Source organism: Zonotrichia albicollis, chromosome 6 (genome assembly GCF_047830755.1).
Source record: "Zonotrichia albicollis isolate bZonAlb1 chromosome 6, bZonAlb1.hap1, whole genome shotgun sequence".
Taxonomy (NCBI): Eukaryota; Metazoa; Chordata; class Aves; order Passeriformes; family Passerellidae; genus Zonotrichia; species Zonotrichia albicollis.
In genome coordinates, this window is record NC_133824.1 from 26,527,539 (window position 1) to 26,549,638 (window position 22,100).

The 22,100-nt window shown below is 39.3% G+C and overlaps 1 protein-coding gene across 7 annotated transcripts in view; it reads left to right on the forward strand.

The window, feature by feature from the left end:
* RAD51B (RAD51 paralog B) overlaps positions 1–22,100 on the forward strand; it is a 403,112-nt gene that overhangs the window by 184,230 nt on the left and 196,782 nt on the right. For all 7 annotated transcript variants that reach the window (XR_012580812.1, XM_074542842.1, XM_014268656.3 and 4 more), the window contains exon 8: positions 5,445–5,541. Coding sequence is in view for 6 of the 7 variants with exons in the window: in XM_074542842.1 (XP_074398943.1) it covers positions 5,445–5,541 (97 nt within the window). In the remaining variant the exon portion in view is untranslated. The remainder of the gene's footprint in view (positions 1–5,444; positions 5,542–22,100) is intronic.

Here is a 22,100-nt window from a genome sequence, read left to right on the forward strand (position 1 = left end):
GAGCTCCCTTTAATTTTGCAATAAACTAACAAGGAGGCTGAGACCACAAGTTTACAGAAAACAGCTTATTTACTCAACTGGATTTACAAGGATGACAAAGTCAGGTTTTGTAATTTCAGTGTGGTCTAGGACGGGCAGGAGGAGTACTTGAAAAATTGTACTGTATAAATAACCAAACAAAATATAGTTTGCTTATTCTTCTGTGTGAAGTTCTTAGGCCAACTCTCTCCCAGGACCTGCAGGGATTTTCTGCATATGCAGGAACTTTGCTATTCCAAATAAATGGGAATGTTGTGAGTTTAGGCACAAAAAGTAAGTGTTTTTTTTTTTACTTTTCTAATATGCCTCCAAAAAAACTAGCATCTGCTGAAATCACATCAGTGGACGGTGACTCTGTTTTCACAACAACATATGAAGATTTAAATGGGATATTAACACTGTTGTTGACTTTTAGATTAACCCTTAGAAGTAATAATGACCTATCTGGAACCTGAGTGCTGTTTTCCTTGAGAAACGCTTGTGTCCATTTTTTTCCAGGTATTGGCACCTATAAAAAGTGAGAAGGTAATCAGAGGAGGAAGTTGTGGGGTTTTTCTAACATGTCTGAAATTAGGAAGTTGAAAAAGTGCTCCCGCTGTCTTATTGTGTTTATCTCTGGGTTTTCTAATTCTTCTTGCTGTCGTGACACTTCTAATTGTTATATGGAGTTATTTTACTATCTGAGGTAGCTATGCTGCAGTAAAAATTGAAGTAAAAGATTGGGAAATTGTGTAGTCCATCATTTGTGTGGTATTTTAAGTGGTAGACATTTTCCCAGAAAGGATTTTGAAATCTGAATCCGAGTGAATTTCCAAAGAGTTGGTAATTCTGCCAGAATTGGAAGGCTGAGGACTGTAAATTTTCACTTGTTAAATAGCTCTCTTAACCAATGGCAAGGGAATGGGCTGGAAGTTAAAGGCCGTGGTTCATTGAACTCCATGGGAGACTGCACTGAAGTCTCTAGTGTTTCTTACTGAGCTGTCTAGCTGACTCTTTTTTCCCCTCTTTTAGCAGTGGAGAGTGTTTTTTATTCAGACACAGTTGCTGACTAAAGAAGACCCACACCCTTTGTTCATTACAAAGTAGGAACAGAAGAGCAATAGCAAAGCTTCCTTACCTGCTGCACATGTCAGGACACAGTTGTGTATAAAGAGGTATGATGGCTTTTTGTGAGCCTTAGTGGCAGTGAAAATATTTTGTCCCACTAGTTGATATTGGAAATAGGAGCTCCTCTTAAAATACTAGGTGTTTTTAAATATAGTATCTTTTAAAATACTGTGTATTTCAGTATGATAACATCAAAATACCATGTGGCAATATTCTCACTGTTGAGTGTTCTGCTGGAAGTTAATAAACATATGACTGGCTTTGAACCTCTTGAAAGGAAGCTGTGCTTGGCTGGTAAGCTGTCCAGTGTTTGTCCAAAGGGATCCCAACAGAGGCAAATTTTCCTTACCTACTTAGCTGGAGGATCTGGCATGTCTCCTGTGCTAAACAGGTTAAATTAATGGCAGATCTACAATGAAGAGTTGAAGAAATGCCATTGCTAGTTCAGTGCAAAGCACTCTCTAGTAAGTCTGCTTGGACTCTCTAATAAGCCCAGCTTGTTTCCAAGCACTTTAGCAGGTAGTTTCTCTCAAGTGTGCCACCTATCAGACCAACCCAGTCTTTCTTTTTGGTGGTTTGTAAGAAACACCATCATTAACATCAAAACCAGCATGATGTCCTGTGCACCCATGTATGAAGCAATGCGTGAGACTCAGCTGATGCTGTCCAAGTACAAATGTGATTCCTCACCAGAACTCACAGAGCTGTTTGGCACCAGATCTCCTTTGTCCACCTGGGTGTTCTCTCCATATCACACACAAGCTTAATCATTCCCTCAAACACCTATTTGCAACTCTCTGAATACATCGAACCATTTCAAAGGATGGCAGAACGGAATGTACGCATGTCTTTCAGATTCATGAAGGAGAATTTGGGGAGAAATTAATAAAGTTTTTAAATGTGCCACTGGAGTCGTGTGATACCAGTACTCAAGGCTTCAAGTTGAATGCCTGCAAGGACTGGTGACTGCTGAAAATGTATGGTCTCGTTTGAATGGCACTTTAACTGCCGAAGTATTAATGACCAAAGTTTTGCTCATGGAAAAATAAAACTTGGCACTTTTCAGCAATGGGATATGGTTGAAGTTTTGAAGATAGATGTATCTATTCTGAAGAGCTTGCTGAATCTGGGTGCCTTTTTATTTTTTCATAACTGTAGCAAAGGACCAGCTCTTTCCTTTTGTTAGTGACTCACAGCATATTTGATTTAGTGAGTTTGGAGTAATCTGCACATTCTCAAAGTGAGGTTCAAACTGTATTATGGGAGCTACAAAAAGATACATGAAAATACATATATAAATAAATATATATATATGATAAGAATACCTGTACCTGATGAAAGAATTTTGCAGTAGGTGAGGCTGCAGAAGTGTGACAGGGAATTTGATGCCAAATTTAGTGCTTAGCTAACAGCCTTGTCTTGTGGCTGGACTTGTCTTATGGGAGAACTGCATCTGTGTTGGTTCTGCAGGCATGGAGAAATGAGGAATAATTTTCAATTAATTCCAAAATAAGCATTTTGTATCTGCATGTGGCTTCATCTCAGAGGAAATCTGCTTATTCAAGATAGTATTTACATATGTATTTAAGCAAATTTGTAACTGTCAGTGAAGTCATAAAACTCAGAATATGCTTAATTTCCATCCTCAGAGCATGTCAGAGAGGAACATTTACTTAGGTAGGATTCTGCTTTTTTTTAACTGATTTTTTAAAACAGTATAGCAGGGAATCTAGGATATTAGTATTGAATAGTTACTGAAGGATACATCAGAAATTGAAATCTAGGTTCAGAGGCATTGCTTGAGTTAAACATAAAAGGTGAAGAAGACTTTCAGTCTTAACAGCTAATAGTGCTGTGGAGTTCCTGGTTAAGGAGGAATCTGGAAGATTAAAAAAAAAGCTGTTGCATTATTCTTCTTGTTCATTTTTCTTTTGATTTTTTTTTGGAAGGCTTCACAGTTAGTTTCCTTTGAAGGAAAGCAATATGAAATATAGTGTGCTTAGGTATTTTTTTCTATTAAAAATGTTCCTTAATCATGGCAACATTTCTTTAAAATGTGCTGCATAAATAATAAAATACGTGATGGCACGGCACAAAGATTATCTTGGCACGTGTCTGAGGTGACTGAATCACTTAGAGAGCTTGATACTTGTTAATAATGTGATCATTGCAAAATGTGCCAATGAAAACTTCATACCTCACCAGTACATGAGTATAAGTCTGTTAGTGTGTTCTGTTTCAGCACATTTTCTAATACTGGGTACTATGGATATGTGAGTCTGTGGCTTTTGTGATACAGTGGAAACAAAGTGAGAATGGTTTCAAGAAGGAAAGGTCTCACATCCTTTCTTATCCCTACTGACTCTTGGCTGCCTATTCCTTTCATTTGCCTTGAACTGGTTTTGATGCCCATCCTATTACAAGGATGAACTAGCTCACTAAAATGGAAGATAAGTATCCTAGAAAGAAAAAAAGGGAAAAATGACTTTTTTTTTTCTTTGTTAATAAATTGAATTATCCTACCTTGTAATCTTTATGAACAAGTCAGCCATCAGTGGCAGCAAGGAGTTGTGTGTACCAGACCTTTTGCTGTCTGCTTTTAGGTGCTTGTAGGTGCACACAGCAGCTCAGGGGGAAACAGCAGAGGGGTGTAATGTGTTTCACTTGTGTTTGCTGTTAGCAGTATTGCAAGTGGTACCTTAGCCAAGGTGTAGGACCAAGCAAGGCTGTTATCTACCATGTCCATGTTCACTGCAGTGATCATAAATGCCCAGTCCCAAAAGGTGCATCCTGTGGTTAAGCTGTGCAGAGTGATCGCAGCTAGCTCAAGTTTGTTCAGAGCTTGTAGTCAATAGCAGATGAGCATGAAGGGGCATCACTATGGAGTTCTGAAGGTCTTGAACTCCTGTTGGGTAAGCAAAGATTTGACTTACATGCTTCTCAATTTAGTGGTGTTGATACAGTCCATAAAGCTCTCAGGCACCATCATACCTGTTTGCAGTGCAAAGCTGGGTGGGCTGGCATGAGCAGGGAGGTAGAGTCTTGTAAAGGTCACGTTCTCCATCGCACTGCTGGCACCTCGTGTCATGCTGCCTGAAGAAGACACAATACCCTGCAGCACCACCGCTGCGGTCACAGCTCGTTGGTCTGACGCAGATTGTGTGGGGTCTCTTTGTGTGGGGAAAAGAAAGGGGACAGTGTGTCATATCTTACTGCTGAAAGAGTTACAAAGCAGGAGGAAGCTATGATCAGAGGGAAGGACAAGTAGTGGAGGGAATGGCAGAGAAATTCCTCTTCCTTTTAGCAATGGTAATCTGTTAATTTATTCCAGTAAATTCCAGTGAAACTGCATTCAACCAAGTATTGTGTAGGATTCCTTTCTGCCTTTCTCCTGTGTCAAATACATCTGAAGACAGGCCATTAATTTGTAAGAGAGTTTGGAGTTTGTCTGCTCTCAATGCAAGTAGAAGAATCATTTTGGTTCTTTAAAAAAAATTAATTTTTGAAGTTTGTCAGTCAGCAAAGTGGAGACCAACTGTTACTGCAAAAAGTGCAGCTGCTTAGAGATCCAAAGCATTGCAAGATAACTGTGGCTATAGCTACGTTCTTCTCTCTGTGGTGTTTGCACTGTTTGCATAATGTTTTCTGTTGCTAAAAACCGGTATGCATTGAAAGGTGCAAGAAGTTGTTCATCTCTTGTAGGCATGGCTATTGCTCATGCTGTTGGAGGAGAGCACAGTGGGTGCTACAGTTTTGTTTATCAGAATCTTGAGATTCTGAAAAGCACTAAAAAAATCCCCTTTTATAAAGATAGCCCTGTAACATTTAGTGCTTTTGTGCTTCGGATCAATGGGAGTGTACCCCTACCACACCTTCCTCCACGGCACTGTGTTTCAGCCAAAGGAAGAAAGTGTGGAAATTACTTGGAAAATAGATTTTCTCTTCGACTATGAAGAAAAGGTGGGGTTTTGCAAGGAGCATCAAAATGTTCATGGAATATGAGCAAAAGATGAAGCTCTTCAGAGCAGTAGTTTCATTTAAGGTACCTGTATGTATCAACATACTGTTGTTCAGTATTTCATCTTTTTAACAATATCCCTTTTCCTCCACTTCTTGCAATTGACTCTTTCAGTTTCTGCAGGTAGTTCAAAATGCTCTGAGTGTTGAATTTGCTAAAGATCAGAATACAGAGGGTCATCTCGATGCTATGCCTGGAGCATTCCAGTCCTGGGCTTCTCTCTGCCTTCCAGTGGTTATAACAATTCATCTCCCATCCCCCTCTCCTTGTCTGTTTGCAGGTTATCTTGACGAATCAGATTACCACAGCGCTGAGCAGTGGCTCTGGGCTCCAGGCAGACCTGGTGTCTCCAGCTGATGATTTGTCCCTGTCTGAAGGTAAGGAATCCCTTCGATCAGAACTGAAACTCTACACAGCCACAAATCCACACTGTACCTTGCAGTCTTCTCTTGAAATACAGGGGGCTAAGTGAGTCAATTTATCAAGTCTAACCTAACACAGTCTTGAAACAAAATTATTTTCCAGTTTCTCTGAAAATCTATTTACAATTAAAAAGAAAGTATGTGGAGTTGATAAAAGGATCAGATACTTTCTAAAGGCTGGGAATGTATTTTTGAGCCATGTCAGTTTCTCAGCATTGTACTGTCACTCACATGCATTTAAAGCATTATTTTGTCAGTCTTCTAAAGCTGCTACAAGAGGAAATACACAGGCTGGTGTGCAAATTTCATCTTATCTAATGGTTATCATAGATTCCAAGGAGGAAACAATTGCTCACAAAGGAAGGAAAGCAGATCCTCAGTCATGTTCCTTGAATTACACTTGTTTGGTTTTCAAGTACAGCGCCTCAGACTGCATCTCTCTGTTGTGTGAATGTAATATGGGGATTTTTGTGATGCCATATATTACTTCATATCTTCATGCTTGTTTTCTGCACAGAATTAGAGAAAAGCACTTCTTTGAGTAATAGTGAGGATGTAGTGTGCTGAGAAAAAAAGATAATTCTGAATCAAGGTTTACAAAATAATACTATAATTTTGGTTTTCCCCACTTGCAAAGAATAGTCAGACTACCCTCGTGAGGGGCAGATGCAGAAAAATTTAACATTCAGTTCATGCATAGACCCAAATGTATGATGCACAGCAATGCTCTTCTTGCAAAGGCATGATAATTGCATGTAGACTTTCCACTTTGCATAACATGGGTATTTCCCCTCTTTGTCTCCTTGCTGCACTTTCTGATGGCTCTGATCAGCTTCTCTGTGTTCTTGTTGATCACACACCATTGTCTCAAGCCTGTCTGACTTTACTCAAGTACAGCTCAGTGGCAAAAATAACTAAGCAGTGGTTAAAACTGACATTATTTCTGCAACTCATTTCGGTGGACAAGGGAAAGAGATTGAAGGTAGATTTAAACGGAATGTCAGGGAGTAGCAAGTAACTTCAGTGCAATGCCTTAACACTCATTTATGACTTTACTTCATAATTTTGTCAATAGGAGTCTGGCAAATCATGGCCCATTAAATAATTTTAAAATTGTGCTTGTGGTTTTTATTGGTTCCACCCATTGCCAAAGTATCTCTGAAGTACATGTCTCAAATACTGCTCCCATCCTCTGGCAGAAAGATTTGAAATTTGGTAACTAGATTTGGAAGATAAAGGCATAATTTTTCACCTTTATAATTTCCTTCTTGGCACAAAGTTGTTGTGCCTTGTCTTATTAAATTGTCTAGATCACAGTGCTCGTGCTTCTCCTTGCCCTTTAGAATTGCTATGGATGAGCTTCCTCTGGAAAGAAAGCACAGCTGACTCTGATGTGGAAATAATAACAAAATATGTTTTCAGTAAAACATATTTTTGTCCTGTGGCTAAAATATTTGAAGATACTTAGGAAAAACACATGGAATAGTTGAAATGTTTCTGAATTTCCCAGCACATATAAAAGATTCTCAGTGCTGCGTACGAGCCATACTTCCAGAATATTCTAGAATCACGGCTACTCAAGAGATGGCATAATGATTTTTCTAGCAGTTACAGGTTTTTAATGAATCTATTATGTTGTGCCTAAACTACCACCACTGCTTTTCATCTTTTAGCTTAAGAATGAGTTAAAATATATTGGTGCTCTGTGTTTTACTCCTTTGTTGCTCTCATTCCTTGTTTTTAATTAAGGATCTGAAGTAGCAAAATGTGTCAGCATCGTGCTTGTTGAAAATGGACATGTTTGTTTTGCCACAGGACAAGAATAGTACAGACATCAACAGTGCAGGCTCCTTTGGAAAGTCAAGTTTTATCAAGGGATGTAGGGCTGATAAGCTCCTTTCCTTCTCTTCTTTCCCCCCTTTCTTGATTAACATTGATATGGCATTTACTTCCTGTGTTGTGTCATGGAAGAACACAGTGCATCTCCACACCACAGGGTTTTCTCCCTATATCTTTACTGTTTGTAAAATGACTGCTTCTGGATTTCCATTTTTCATCCCTTTTAACCCCTAGTGGCTATCTGTGAAATTTCAGGCTCATTCAACATCTGATTTCCATGTTTATCTTCCTATCAAAAGACACAGGTATGGCCAGTGTGTTTTGGTGGGTTTTTTTAACATCACGGCATTGACCTGTCCTGAGAAAGTTCCCCCTTAATGTATTTGGTTGTTAGCTCTTGAACAGCCTGAAAGCAGCAATAAACTTCTGATAGTATTTTGTACTTTCAGAATCCTAAATTAATTTGTCTTCTAGAGTTAGTAAGATAGTAATAATACTTACTACTCTTTTACAGTTGTAGAATTTACAGGAAAGAGTAGTTAGGTGAGTAGCCCAAGTACACAGAGTATATGTTGCAGAGTCAAGGATAAGAGGCCAGATTTGTAACTGGGTTCTTACCTCATTGTTCCGTGTCACTCATCACCAACTAAAGCTGAATTTGAACCAGTGACCTAGATATGAAAGGACCCATAACACATTATTAGTCCTGTAAGCAACTCAGAGTGCTTGGTTTGTATATGTCTTATATGTTGTTTTAATCCTATCTGAAATCAGAGTCTCTTCACTATAAATGGTTTGCTAAAAGGATAATCTTTCTTAGATGAAAATTTCAAACTAAATGTGCTATTAGAAAGAAGTGGAATGTTATAGTGTCCTCTTTTTTTGCTTCTGATTGTGCTTGGGAATTGCTTGGGTTATGTGTTAGATTAGGCAAGAAACCAAGGAAGCTGTTCATCTGATGTGTGACAGAAAGTTAATCTGATGAACAGGCTGAAAGGACATTGTCAAGCTGTTTCAGGCTCAGAGTTTGTCATCTGTAAAGCTGTAATCTAGTGCATGAAAACTTGTGTCCTAAAAATACGTTCGGTTTTCATGAGAACATTAATGGATTTATAAAAGCAGTGCTGGCTGTAAAATCCCACTACTTATGTGGCAATATAAGAATTCATGAACTGTTTGTTGGTATTTCGTATAGGAAATGGTTATGTCCAGCTAAATTCCCAGACCTGTACATACTTCTGCTTCCAGATAGACAAAAAAATGCATAGTTTGCCACAAATAAAGTGATAAATACAATGCCAAAGTTTCTCTACTTACAGTCTGAGTCCTTGCATTCATTTGGCCTTGCAATCATGGTTGTCAGATTATCAACTGAAGCAGTTAGGACCAATAATATTTTTCTCCAGCTCTTAAATCCTCAGACATCCGAGGATGTTGCTCCTGTCACTTCTTCCCTAGGAACCAAAGTCAGTTTTTACTCCAGCATTTTTACATAGCCTTCTCTCGAACTCTGTCATCAGTGGGGATAGTCTGGAGGATGATGGTGGATGTTGCTGTTTCACTTCCATTCTTGCTTTGTGGAATAGCCTCTGTTTAGTTCTTCGAGTCAAAGACAACTTGGAGAAGCCTAAAGTTGTTTTTCATGGCTGAGGGGGTCAGACAAGCCCAGGAATAGCCTAAAAACTAATGATTTATCATTTAAATATATAAAAATACCTCTTACACAATTAAAGTAATATCTTATTTTAAAAAAAAGATTCAAGCTGCATTAGGCTTCATGAATGGTAGAAATATGTTGTATGACTGGCAATGGGTCTTTTAAAACAAGGTGTCTGTGACTCTGCTATTTTTGTGAAGTTCACATGACTAAATTTTACCTAATATAAAAAATCTTTAGAAACTAATTCTAAGCCTATATATTTTAGCGCTAGGGGAATTTGTGTTTCATTTGCGTGCTGCAAAGAAATAGGACAAGATGACCTACTTGAGGCTCTTTCTAATCCACCAGTGCCTATGCTATTAATGTATTTGCCAGCTGCAAGCTCTAACTTCCTCTAGCAGACATCAAAGCCAAACTCCATCTTTCGTGGAAAAAATTCAGGGGTGTGTTGGTATGAGCAAGAACGGTATCCTCCTCCCACCCTGCCAAAGAGTCAAGGAATGCTGTCTTGTGCTTCTTCAGTCTCAGCTAGTGCTTTCAAATATTTGTTTGAAAAAGTCAGAATTATTTTGTGTTTAAAATTGTCTCTAAACTTGCACTAGATCTGGGGAGGCCAGTGTTCAGTCTTCTGCCATTTGTGTTCATCAAGTGGTTTGTCATAGCATTGTATATTTTTAGTGCACAGTGTGAGCAATGAGTTTAGTCTGACCTTTTCATCTTTGTTGCTCTGATCTTGAATTCTTTTAAGCTGTTGAGCAGAAGTAGGCTTTTGTGTTGTAGAAACCGGAGAACACTAAGCTACCATAATATCTCCCACTTACAGGATTTTCCTACTTTCATTTAGAAGTGGAAGGTTTGAAGCTGGGATCTTCAGCTTCTCTCCCTTGCTTTGCCCTTGATCTCTTGACATATTGTGGTTAAATTGTTTTATTCTTCCAGCTTCAGTTTACCTTTGTTAAAATTTGGGGCTTTCTTTTTCTTCTGCAAGTTTTTTTCCTTAATATTTCAAGTATTATTATTTTCCTTATTATATCACTATTTCTGTGGGGAAAATAATGAATTGTCCTTCTCTTCACCTCAGTAAGATCAGTTCTGTAGTTTATTACTTCTCTCCCTTCAAATATCCTCTTTTCAGTCCTGGTGCCAAATGGAATGAAAAAACTGAAGAATTATCAAGTGAACTGAGAAGCCCCCAGAGATCAGAGGCTGTTGGTTGGTTTAGATTTGTTTATTTGTTGATTTATGTATATACTTAATGCTTAGGGTTGGACCCACAGATGACTTAATTAAAATAAAAAAGTATATTCATCCCTGTTTTGCAGGAACCGTGAGTTTATGAGTCAAGTTGCTGTTAAATAAGTTTCTAAAATACTTCCTTTGTGTAGTTTTAAAGCTAATGCAGAATACTTCATGTCCTTGTGAAGTTCTCCAGAATGATAGGAATTTAAATGCATTGGAAAATATTATGAGAGTTTGGCATGTTTTTGGCCTTTAGTATTTTAGCTGAATGCTCTGTAAATTGGGCCATGTCTACGCATACTGAAGAGTAAATTTCCCAACTGAGACTAGTGTGTGGGTGTGAACCCTAAAAATTAAAGCACATTCCTGTAAAGAGGGAACCATATCAGTGTGTATAAATACCTGAAGGGAGAGTACCAAGAGGATGCAGTCAGGCCCTTCTTGGTGGTGTCAAGCAGTAGGACAAGAGACAATGGGCAAACACTGATTCACAGAAAGTTGCACATGAACATGAGGAAAAGCTTCTTTACTGAGTGAGCATGCACTGGGACAAATTGCCCAGAGATGTTATGGAGTCTCCCTCGCTGGAGATATTTAAGAAGCATCTGGATGCAATCCTCTGCAGTGTGCTCTAGCATGACTCTGCTTGAGCAAGGAGGTTGGACCAGATGACCCTCTGTGGTCCCTTCCAGCCTTACCCCTTCTGTGATTTTGTGATTCTCTAATGCAGTTCTCTTCTTGGTTTATGGAGATAAGGAAGTGCTACAGTGTAGCTTTTGCTACATGGTTTCGCTACAGTCTTGATGATACAGGGAAGCATAGTGAGATTTGCATCTGTGTTTCCTTTGATATTAATCAGTATTACCACCTGAAGGTTTGATTGGCGTTTAGGGCCCACATCAGGAACTCTTCCATGATGGGACAAGAGAGCTCAGTGAGCCACAGGATTTTGCCTCCAGGTCTGAGCCTTGGGCATCTCTGACTTCAGTGTCAGAGTTGATAGAGTTGCTTAAGTCACTGGTTCTAGTGCATATGAGCTCAATAATGAAACAGCTGGAGTTGTTTCTTTTTAATTCTTTATTTTGTTGCTGGATTTCATGTCTCAGCTGCATTTTAAGAATCTGCTCCAGCAGAGACCCTGTAATACTCTTCACCAGCTAACAATTCCATGGGAAGCTTTTTATTCCTTCAGTCTGTTCTGTCTTTGAGTCACTACTTCAGTCTTCATTAAAAACATTGTTAGCTATATGTACTTTTGAAGGTGAGGAGCTCATGTTCCTTAACCTTCTGGAAGCCAACATAGTGCATCCACTTCAGGATAGGTAAACAGGGTGCACCAAAAAGAGGAGCAACCTTGATAGAACTCATTAATACATGTTGTAGGAAAAAACAAGCCCTCTCAAAATAGGATTCCATTCTTGTGCTTGCTGTGTATTCGCATTTCTTGTAAGTGTGTGCTCTTAACAGTTGTGGAGTTTGCACTCTTGTGCTTCAGTGGAAGGAAAAGAGTCCCTCTGGCTGTAGAGAGCAGCACAAGGATGTGCACCATCAGTACAGGGCCTGGAAGGAATGATATTAACCATTAGGGGAAATGATACCCTGCGTGTTTCTGCAGGAGGCAGGGTTGTGGTGGTGTGGAGCAGTTAGATTTCACGATAACGGTTGCCATGTTTGCCTGTACTAATTTTGATGCTATATTTCACCAAGTGGGAAGTAGTGACATAATAACATCCAGCCAAATTTTAACGGCTTTTTAATCAAAAGATAAATCTCTCAGTAAAAGTGTCACAGAGACTGTATGTGTCTGTGGAAGTCCCAGCTTGAATGACATATGCATAATCACTTGATCTAGACTAAAGAAACGTTGAAAACTGTCAGCAGGAGCATTCAAAGACCTCTATATATCAGTTTAAGAGAATCTCCATTCCTCACATCCTAATTGCCACGATGAGAGCGTACAAAGTTTTACTGCTTTGTTGTGGTTTCTTTCTGAAGACATGATGTGACTTAGAATCATTAATCAACAATTTGTAATCCAAAAATCCTTCAGGTACGTTTGCTGGAAAATCATTCATCTATATAATGAGAAGTACAATAACAGAAATTATTACAGTCATAGTTGAGTGGTTAGAAGTTGCTGCCTCTCAGCTGCTGTGTATCTTAGCTCCACTGAGAAAAAGTACAACTGAGTGTGTGCTACACCTTCCAGTGCAAAGCAGGATGGGCTTCCATGAATCCTGGTGGACACCTCAGCTTACTCCTGTGTTCCTGTAACTGCATTAAGCTTGAGAGCGTGCATGGGTCAGTCACTGAATTTCAGTTGATGGCACGTAGGTGTAAAGTACTATAAGAATTTACAGCTGATCATTTCCTTATGCCATAAAATGCTTAAAAGTAAGATTAATTCATATTTCAGTGTGGGTGAATACAGAATTTTTTACTGTGGTCCTGCAAATCAGTGGTTTAAGTCAGAAACATGAGGCCTGGCTTGGTTCAAATTCCTTCTGTGGCCCCACACGTTGCACCTCAGTGTTGGTTGAGCTTATCCTTCAAATTACATTGTAAAAAAATTAATTCAAGGGTAAGAAAAAGCTAAATACCACTTGCCCCTGTGCACAATGACCAATTTAATTCTGTTTTAACTCACTGTGGGTTTTCCTTAAATCTGTACAGAAACTGGGGACAAAATATTCAGCAATCTGTAGCATTCAGTCCCATTTCTTCTGGAGTTTTATGGTATCATCATTGGATCTTTCTTCTGATGGAGCTGGAAGGGACTAGAAGGATTTTGATACTCAGGAAAACATCACTATAGGAATTACATTTGGCATGTAGCATTACATGAAACCTATGGCTCACCTGCAGAACTTGAAGCAGTTAGAAGTGATCCAAGGTGCAAACGCTACTCCAAAAGGGAAGGTGAGGGTGAGGGGACAGAGGATAATTTTAGAGTCTCATGCCTATATTCTAGCAGTAGTTCCAGCTGGGTTTCCTCTGGGTTTACTGCAGGATGTTTGAAAAAAGTGGCTCCTTGTTAATCTCAGGCAGTTTCTATGATTGATGATTCCCCTTAATCGTAAAAAGAGCATGTTGCTGTTTCTGCTTAATTTGTGTCTATTTCCTGCTTTATTATTGCAATAATAATTTATTGTCTCAAATGATGGAAGTTTATAACCTGTTAGCCTTTTTGAAGGTTGAAGCTGAGTGCTCTGTCATGTGAATGAAATTCTTCCCAGTGACAGTCTGCTCCTAAAATATTACATTGAAACCCAAACAACACAACAATAAAAGACAGTATACGGTTGGTGCATTATTTCTTAATTTAATTAAAATAGAGAGCATGAGCAGATTTTGTATGCTTCACATGAACAAGATTAATCTAGTCTGGATTCTACTAGTCTTCTCATAGTATCAGTTACATTAAAAATAAAAAAAGAGAAGCATTCAGAGGGAGAGCAACCCAAGTGGTCACAGTGCTGTACAGGAAGATGGGTGAAGAAATGGTAGAAAGAGAAAATGCCCAGAGCTTAAAGGAAAATTATGTTTTTACGAATTTCTGCTGTCCTAAAATGTCCTGCTGTTGCTCCAGTCCCTCAGGGAACCTACAGAATATTCCTGCATGAGCTGATGCCTAACTAGCACCAGGAAGGGTAGAAAAGACAATGGCTCAAGTATGAATAGCTGCACTGTTAACAATGGAAAATTTGTCACAAAGAAAGCAAACCAGATGTTACTACAGGGTATGCAGCCATGATTCTTAGGGAGTAATTTGAGCCAGCCTGATACCTGGCAGGGGAGTCCTTATTTCAGGCTGGCACATGGATATGCAAGGCAGTAATTTGGGCATGTTTTAGCTGAATATCCGGAAGTTGTTTTTGAGCGCAAAATCTGTTAGGCCAGCTGTTCCCAAATGGTTTGGGTTTGTGCCTCTGTTTTTGGTGGTGAACTCACCCCAGCCAAGCTTGTGACCCCAAAGACTAACACAAACAATCACATCTCTGTCAGGCTTGCGACCCCACTCTGTGCGGCTGTGACCCTGCTGGAGGTTACAACCCCGGCGTTGGGAATTGTTGGGGCGCTGTCAGATAGCCCTGCTGGGCGAGCGCTGATATGCCCCATCCAGGCCAGGATCATCACAACAAATGCCTTCAGATCTCACAGTAATTTGTAGGCCCCTGCCACCAGTCTGAGAGAGCAGCTTATTAGAGCTGACATGTCACTTTGGTACATCAGGAACATCTCGGGGATCAAAAGGTCATAGTCCTCCCACGCTGCCACAGTCTTTCTCCATGAACTGGCCTCTCCCTCTCGCTTCCCTGTCAGTTGGCTGGCAGCGAGCTCCGGCGCCCTCGTGGCGCGGCCACGGCTGCTGGATGGGTACCAGCTGCCACTGCTGCCACAAGCCACCCTTTCCGAAACCATTCTCCCTGAGTGCTCCTTGCCTTAACGAAAGGATTGATGTCTGTCTCTCCCTGCTGAAATATTTAAATGTTTTGTTAAAAGCAATTAAAAGCTATATTAGGGCAGTGTTAGTGGAGATGGGCTAAGCCTTCCCTTCTATTTTGTAAAACTAATTCTGTTATTCATATACCTATGTATATGAGCACAGTCTTATGGATGTAGGATGCTGATGGAGAAATAAACAGAAGGTAGCCTTGTGTGATGGCTGGTGTAGCTTGCAAGGCTAAGGGCTTGATAAGCCATGCAGATAGACTTTTTAGCCTAGAATGACATGTTACAGATGTCCTAATTAGACAACCGATTTTTAAGCCGCCTTCTGATGCAATTTTAAATGGAGTTTATAAACAAAATCAAAAATAGATTTCAAATTTGTTCCTTTGAAAACATTCATTACCATAATGGAAAGCAGTAACATTTTAATAGCTAACTGATAGTCCAAGGCCAGTGACTTGTTAATTTACAGGCATGGAAGTTTGACAGTGGAATTGTTCTGTAAATCCAACATGGGGAGGAGCCTGCAACAGGTGATTTATTTTTACTTACAGTTTTGTCAACATATCCTGAAAATTGCCATTGATGCCAAGAAGGAAAGAGGAGGTTATGGTGCAGAAAAATATTAAAATTGCCTATAATTTAGATTAAAACCTGCATTGCATAAAATTTGCCCAGAATTCTGTCTGCACAAGGCTAGTTTCAGAGCTCTATGTGAAGTGATTTGTTTAAGGACATTGCTGGATTGATTTTCTGTCAGGCGGGTGCAGACAAAGCATGATACTGAAAATGAGAACAGCAAAGTCAAGTTGTGGACTGTGTAGGCCACTCAAGGAAATGGTCAAAAAATCTGTTGTTACTGGTCACTGTACATGTACTGTAAAAAAAAAAATAGTTTGAAACTTTGCCTCTGTAACTTGATCGTCCCTTAAACACTAATTACACGTCAGAAAATGGAGCATAAAAGTCTCCTCCATCTGTCCAGGTTGGATTTGGTGCACAAAGGAGCATATCCAATTCATAATACCTCTTAGGTAATCAGATTAATATCTCCTGAACTGAATTTACCCTTTTGATAGTGAGTCTTTCATATGCTGTGTTTCACATATCACATTCTGTTGAAGCTCTGTGGCTTTTCAGTAATTTCCTTGAAATCTATATGTGGTGTGTCTACCCTCTTTTGAGCTGTACTTGGGACACGCATCAATTAGATGTGTTTCTGGTACTCTCTTAATGGCATAGTTTCCCTGGAGTCAAAAACTGCTCCAAAAACTGAGATCATTTGTTTAATTTGAAAGCAAAAGGGTATGGAACTACAATTTCAGGCTTCAACAGCTATGCTTCTGTAGCTTTAAAGGAATGGGGAAAAAAAATTTGATGTCTTGCATGCAAAATAAATAAATTCTAGAGCTGTTAAAATATCTGATTCCATCTAGTTTTTTTCTTCCCTTGCTTATCTTTCAATTTTTTTTTTAAATATTAGATTTTTGACTTCTCAGATTTCATTGTTTATTCATTTTGCTTAGCAAAACCGAAGGTTGGATTTTGTAATTTGGGTCTAAGGAACAACTATAAATTATGCAGGATAGTGCATAATTAAAATTTATTATAAGCAATCTGAATACAGAATTCTATGTCAAGTATTTGAAGCTTTTGGCTCTAAGATGTTCTGGGAATGTATACTGTATAGGAGGTCCTATACTTTTTCAAGTAAACTGAAAGCATTTAAACTCCCATTTTCAACCAGCTCCTCCAGTAATATTCATTTTGTACTTCAACTTTCTTCCAGTCTGCATCTGCAGTGGGCTTTTCACTGAGATTTTGAAACAAGTCCTCATTGATCTTTGCTTACTGCATGTTTGTTCATTATGTGGGGTGGTTTTGATGTGCATCAACTAGAGAACTTTTATAAGAAATTAAACCAGAGATTTTGGTGCTAGCTAGCTCCATGCTGTCTGGTAGTGCTCAAAGCCGTCCTGAAGGCAGAAGAATCTAAGCCAATTGCAGATCATCAAGCCACAGCCAGAATAGGGACATTCTCACAGGGAATCAGAGCAGGCAAGTTTGGAGCAGAACAATGATGCATTCACGGGGTAGTTAGAGGGGGATCCACACCAACTCTTTTGGTTGTCTGACACTGCTGTGCCAAGTTATTCGCTAATGGGGATTTGCTTCTTAAACAAAAATATGAAATGTTTTCCCTTGTGTGTTTTTGTGTGAGTCAGGCAATACAGACCACTTCCAAAGATCAGTAGGAAGGTTTCATAATAAGCTGTTAATTCCTGTAGCCTGACCTGTGGTTACTGAGCTCAGGTAATACTTGATCACAAGAAACAACAGTAGGCATTTCAGCAGGGTAACAGTTCAAATCCAAGCTGATGGGATTTGACAAGCTCATTTGTGCTGAAGCCTGAGTTGCTATGTCTTTCATTTACTGTTGTTTATGCTATGAAATATGACATTTTGTCTCCCTTTGGCCTACAGTCACATCTCAGTGGCAGTAAACATTTGCCTCAAGTACCAAATTCCTGAGTTCAGTCATCATCAGCATCTGCTGCTGAATGATTTTTCATAAATACCACCCAACTTAATTTTTCCTTGCTGCCCCCTCTTTTAACTTCAGACTGATAATATTGATGTTTTAAGACTTGTAACTAGGCCTTATTTTTATTATCTCTCATGTTTGAGAATTATGCTACCCACTGAAGATCGAGTGACTAAGAAGCTGGGCCTGCAGGGGTTTTTTGAGCTTTAGAAGTCTGTAAATCTTTTCTTGTTAATGTTTGGTAGGAATGAAGTTTAGGACAAACTTTAGTGCCTTCAAGCTAATAAAGTGCCTGTCAGTGAACGAATCTGAATCTCAAGAGGAAAAGTTCACCGTGGGTTCAGCTAAAAATGTCAGAAACCTCACAGAGCCTTTAGTTTGTTCTTTCGACTGTGCACCAGAATCATACAAAGCAAAAGCTGGTGGGTGACATTATTTTCCTCCAGGTTAGTATGAGGTAACTCTGAACAGCATGGGATCAGCATGTCAAGACCTTAATGGCTTTTGGCCAAGTCCTTGTCTTGGCTTACCATCCAAAACTATCCAGTTCTGCTTTTCCTGAGGGTGCTTCTGCTTCTTAGCGCAGCAGTGGTGGTGATGTGAGCAAGCATGAAATGAGCTGTTGGGATCCAGAGAGTTCCAGCAGCAGATGAGTCACAGAGGCAGAGAGGTCAGCACAGCATAATCTTTCTAGCATTTACCACACACATTGTAGCTATATCCTGAGATGAACCTGCCTTCTGTTAAAATGAAGTGCCTGGACAAGAAGATCCTATGGGTGAAAGGAGATTATATCACCTTAGTGCCATAATGACAGTGCAGAGGACTTGGAAAACATATTTGAATGAGCTGTGGATTTTCCTTAGGGATACTTTGTTTTCCTCCCTTGTTCTAACATGGTATTTGTGTCCTGTAGGCTGGATAGTAATTGAAGACAAGTTCATCGGTATGTAATATGTGCCCATGCAATATAGGGCAAGTTTGACTTTATTATAGCTTGAGCCCAGGATTTGGAGGTTTTTTTTAAGGTGGTAGAAGGTCACCTGCATTTTGGTATAGCACAATTTTGAGTCAAAAGCATTTTAAATAAGTAATGATTGCAGCTTTCTGTGTCTGTAAAACAGTGGATTTTCAGCAGATCTCAACATGATAAAGTACTTATTTTGATTGTGCTGAAAATTTTTGTGATAACTGTGATATGAATGAAAACAAAAATGTGTTTTATCAGAAGTAGCATGTTCTGTGGAAACGTGTTTTTGCTGGTAAAATAAAAATCTTGAACCCAAAAAGGAGACAAGGCAGAGGTCCTTGATCGTAACTAGAGACATGTTACAGAAAAGAACATCTGGGCTATTGTCTGGATGTTTCCTTTTTTTCACTCTCTCACCATTCTTGCACCCTTCAAATTAAAAATATGCTATTCTGCAATGTTTTACTTTTGCTAAACCAGTAGAAGAATAAAACAAAAATAAAACTATTTCCTGGTTGGCCCCACTGGTTAGTTCCATATGAAATTATGTGGTGTTTGTCTTGCATTTTCCACAGGTACCTGTGGTAGTGGTGTGCCATATTCTAATTGCTCTGATAAACAATACCTTGCCAGTGGTTACCTTGCATATAGTCACGAACAGTTCCTATACTCAATGGTGCCATTGAAAAGGTTTGAGAAATTGCTGTCCAGTTCCAGCAGTTTAATTGCTAATATGTGTTATTACTTCAGAATTTAATAGCTGTTTCTGGTTATGATACAGTTGGTTTAAGCCTGCAAGCTTTTAAAAACTGCTTTTGTTGCTTCCTCTTTGCAGTGTGGTTTCCTCCTTTGCTACCTTCAAAACATTGTGGTCCAGGGTGTTGGGTGAGGTGACATGTCCTATTTACACTCAGTTGGAAAAGACTGCGTCATGGGCACTTGAAGCTCTCTGGGGTGTTCTTAGTTCAGATGCTCAGATGTGGCTTCCTGTCATCACCTGATTACTTACTTTGAATGCTAAAATAATCTTGCTGCCTTTGGTACAATTGTCTGAACCTTAGCAAGAGGACATTTTAGATTTTAATGTTATCTCACTGTGCTGTCTGTTGTGGAGCAAGCATGGTGGTCATCAAAACATTACATGACATGCAGTCCCTCGTAAGAAGGCCTCTTATTTGCCTCATTGGCTGCCTCTGCTGCCTTTCCTTCCAGTCTCCTCTTCATCTCCAGGGACACAGTTCCATATTGATTCAATTTTTGAGGCAGTCACACTCTTATCGTCAGCACACAGGTCTTTCAAACATTAAAGCAAGACATCAAGACTTAGTGATAGCAAGTCATGTCAGTAAGAAAAGGTAGCAGGGTCTCAAGGGAAAATATTTTTTACCTTTTAGTCTCAGAGAATCCTGTGATGCCTGGACTGATTGTGATCAGTATAAACTCTTCCAGCCAGGGCCTTTTGCCTTCAGTTCTGAGCTGTAATGGCCCTGTGTGCCTTGTTACTATCAATTAATAAAGCACGTGGTGATAATTTTGTTTCTTCCATTTTTGTCTTCATCTGGCTTGACCATGTAGTGGTAACAGAGTTGATAGCAAGCATTCTTCCTCTTCCCCCTTTCCAAGAACATTAAAGCTGTCCTGTGCTTGAAGGTTCTGCGGTCTGAATTGTGATAACAGAACAAATAGGTAAGGAAACAAAACTTAAAATGTTTGTCTAAATCTCTCAATTCACCATCCCTATAAATGACCCTGCTATGCTTTCCTGCAATTTCCCAGTTCCTTGAAATGGGAAACATTAAAAGAACCATGTAGTGGATGTGTTTAGTTGGAGGGCTCGCAGTCAGCTTCGTATCTGATGGAACTACAAAGTTCAACATACAAAATAGTGTCATTAATTGTTCATCCTCAAAGTTTTGGCAGATATGTGTCAAACACACCTCAGCAGGATTGCTGCAGCCTACCTGTTTGAAAGCAGCTGGTGATTTGAGGTATCTCAGGTTCTGGAGTCTATGCTGAGGTGGCTTAAAGAGCATAAAGATTTTCTGTTTTGTTTTGGATTGTTGTTTTATTTTATAAAATCAATGATTAAAGAATCAGACCCTTCACATTAGGCTTCTGGAAAAATTGAAGTACTAAAAATGTTTTCCTGTACTTGTTTTCTTATTTTTGAAATAACTGTACTTTCTTCCCTTACCCTTTTTTTCCTTTCTATGACAGTTGCTTTGAGGTTCTTTTGTGTTTCCTTCTGCACTTTCTGGACTGCCTGTTTTTTTCTTTCCCTTTACACTCTGAACACTACAGACTGCACAGAGCAGTGTCATGCGTGGTTTTCAAAGTCTGGATGGGTAAAGGCCTGAGTAAGCTGGTCTGAGGTTGCTGTCCCAGATACTGGAGGTGGGATGAGAGGCCTGAGGTCCCTTCCAGCTGGAAATATTCTTGGAGCTTATGATGCTGCATTTAGTCTATTCTGTACTTTTCTTTATTACTGTAATTTTCTATATATGCTCTTCTTTGTTGTGCTATGTTTGTTATACCTATTTATCAATTCATACACAAGGTTACACATTTTGATCAATCTCCAATATGTACTGGATCTATTAACTGGGACTCCTTCAAAAGACAGGGATCTTAATTCTCCTAATAGCTAATTCCCTAGTTATAAATCTACTTACTTTGATACTGTTAAATGTGCTGATGGTTTGAGGATTATCTTTTCTGTCGACTCAGGTTAGTAAATACTTAATAAATTTTGAGATTGAATAGTGCTGCTTGAAGGCAGGAGTAGAAAAATATTTTCTCTTCTGAAGCCTTCTGTCTGAGTTTAGAATGTATTTAAGAGAACTTGAAGAAATTCTGGAGAGTTTTTTCCCCAAATCTCAACTCTGCAGATAGGATAATTCTTTTCCTCTTGAAGTGAGCAATGAATTTTTTAATGGAAAGACTACTTTTTTAGTAAGCCCCAGGTAGTGATTAATAGCATACATACAGACCTAGGACATCCCTAATTTTGGCTTAATGAGAACTCTGGCCTGCAAAATCTCTTGCAGTACACATCCCCTTGTAACTCACAGCCCCCTTCCCTCTTCTCTTATTAATCCCAGGATAACACTAAACTGCCAGTAAGTTACAGCCCTCAAATGTTGACATTCCTTGAAAAAATAACTGGGCGTAACATCAGCGCTGAACTTACTGTAACTAACCAGATGTAACCAAGGTGTGTTTAAAGAGACTCTTTTAAATCACACCTCTTGATCAACATTAGCATTTTCCTAGTACCTAATATAGGCTAGATGAAAAGAGTTTTGGTGCTTTCAGGGCATTGACAGAAACAGCTGTGCCTTCTACTTACATCTGTAGTTAGGAAAATATTTGCTAAAACCAGGCTGTACTTTTTAATAGATTTTAGTATTACTGTAAGGCATTAAGCTGAGCCCTCTGCAAACCATAGTCTCTTTCCTCTGGTCCTGGGACTGTTGAACCCAAACAGTGGTAACACAAGCTGTTCTACTGGCTTATCCGTGTATTTCAGCTTTTTTCTGGAGACTCCACATTCCATCACTCAGCATGGAAGCTCAGGCTCTCATTTAGTCCTTTGCTGAATGTCTAAAGTTGTTGTGAGGTCATTGACAATGTAGATCCTGCAGTATGCAGTGAAACTGGTAAGCTGACATTAATTTGCAACAGACAGTGAACAACTGATGGTTATGACATTCAGCTACTACTGGCTATTGTATTGGATGCAAACCAGGGACCTAAAGGTGAAACATTTCTTCTACAGCCAGTCAGTTTGTTGACTTAGGCCAAACTAA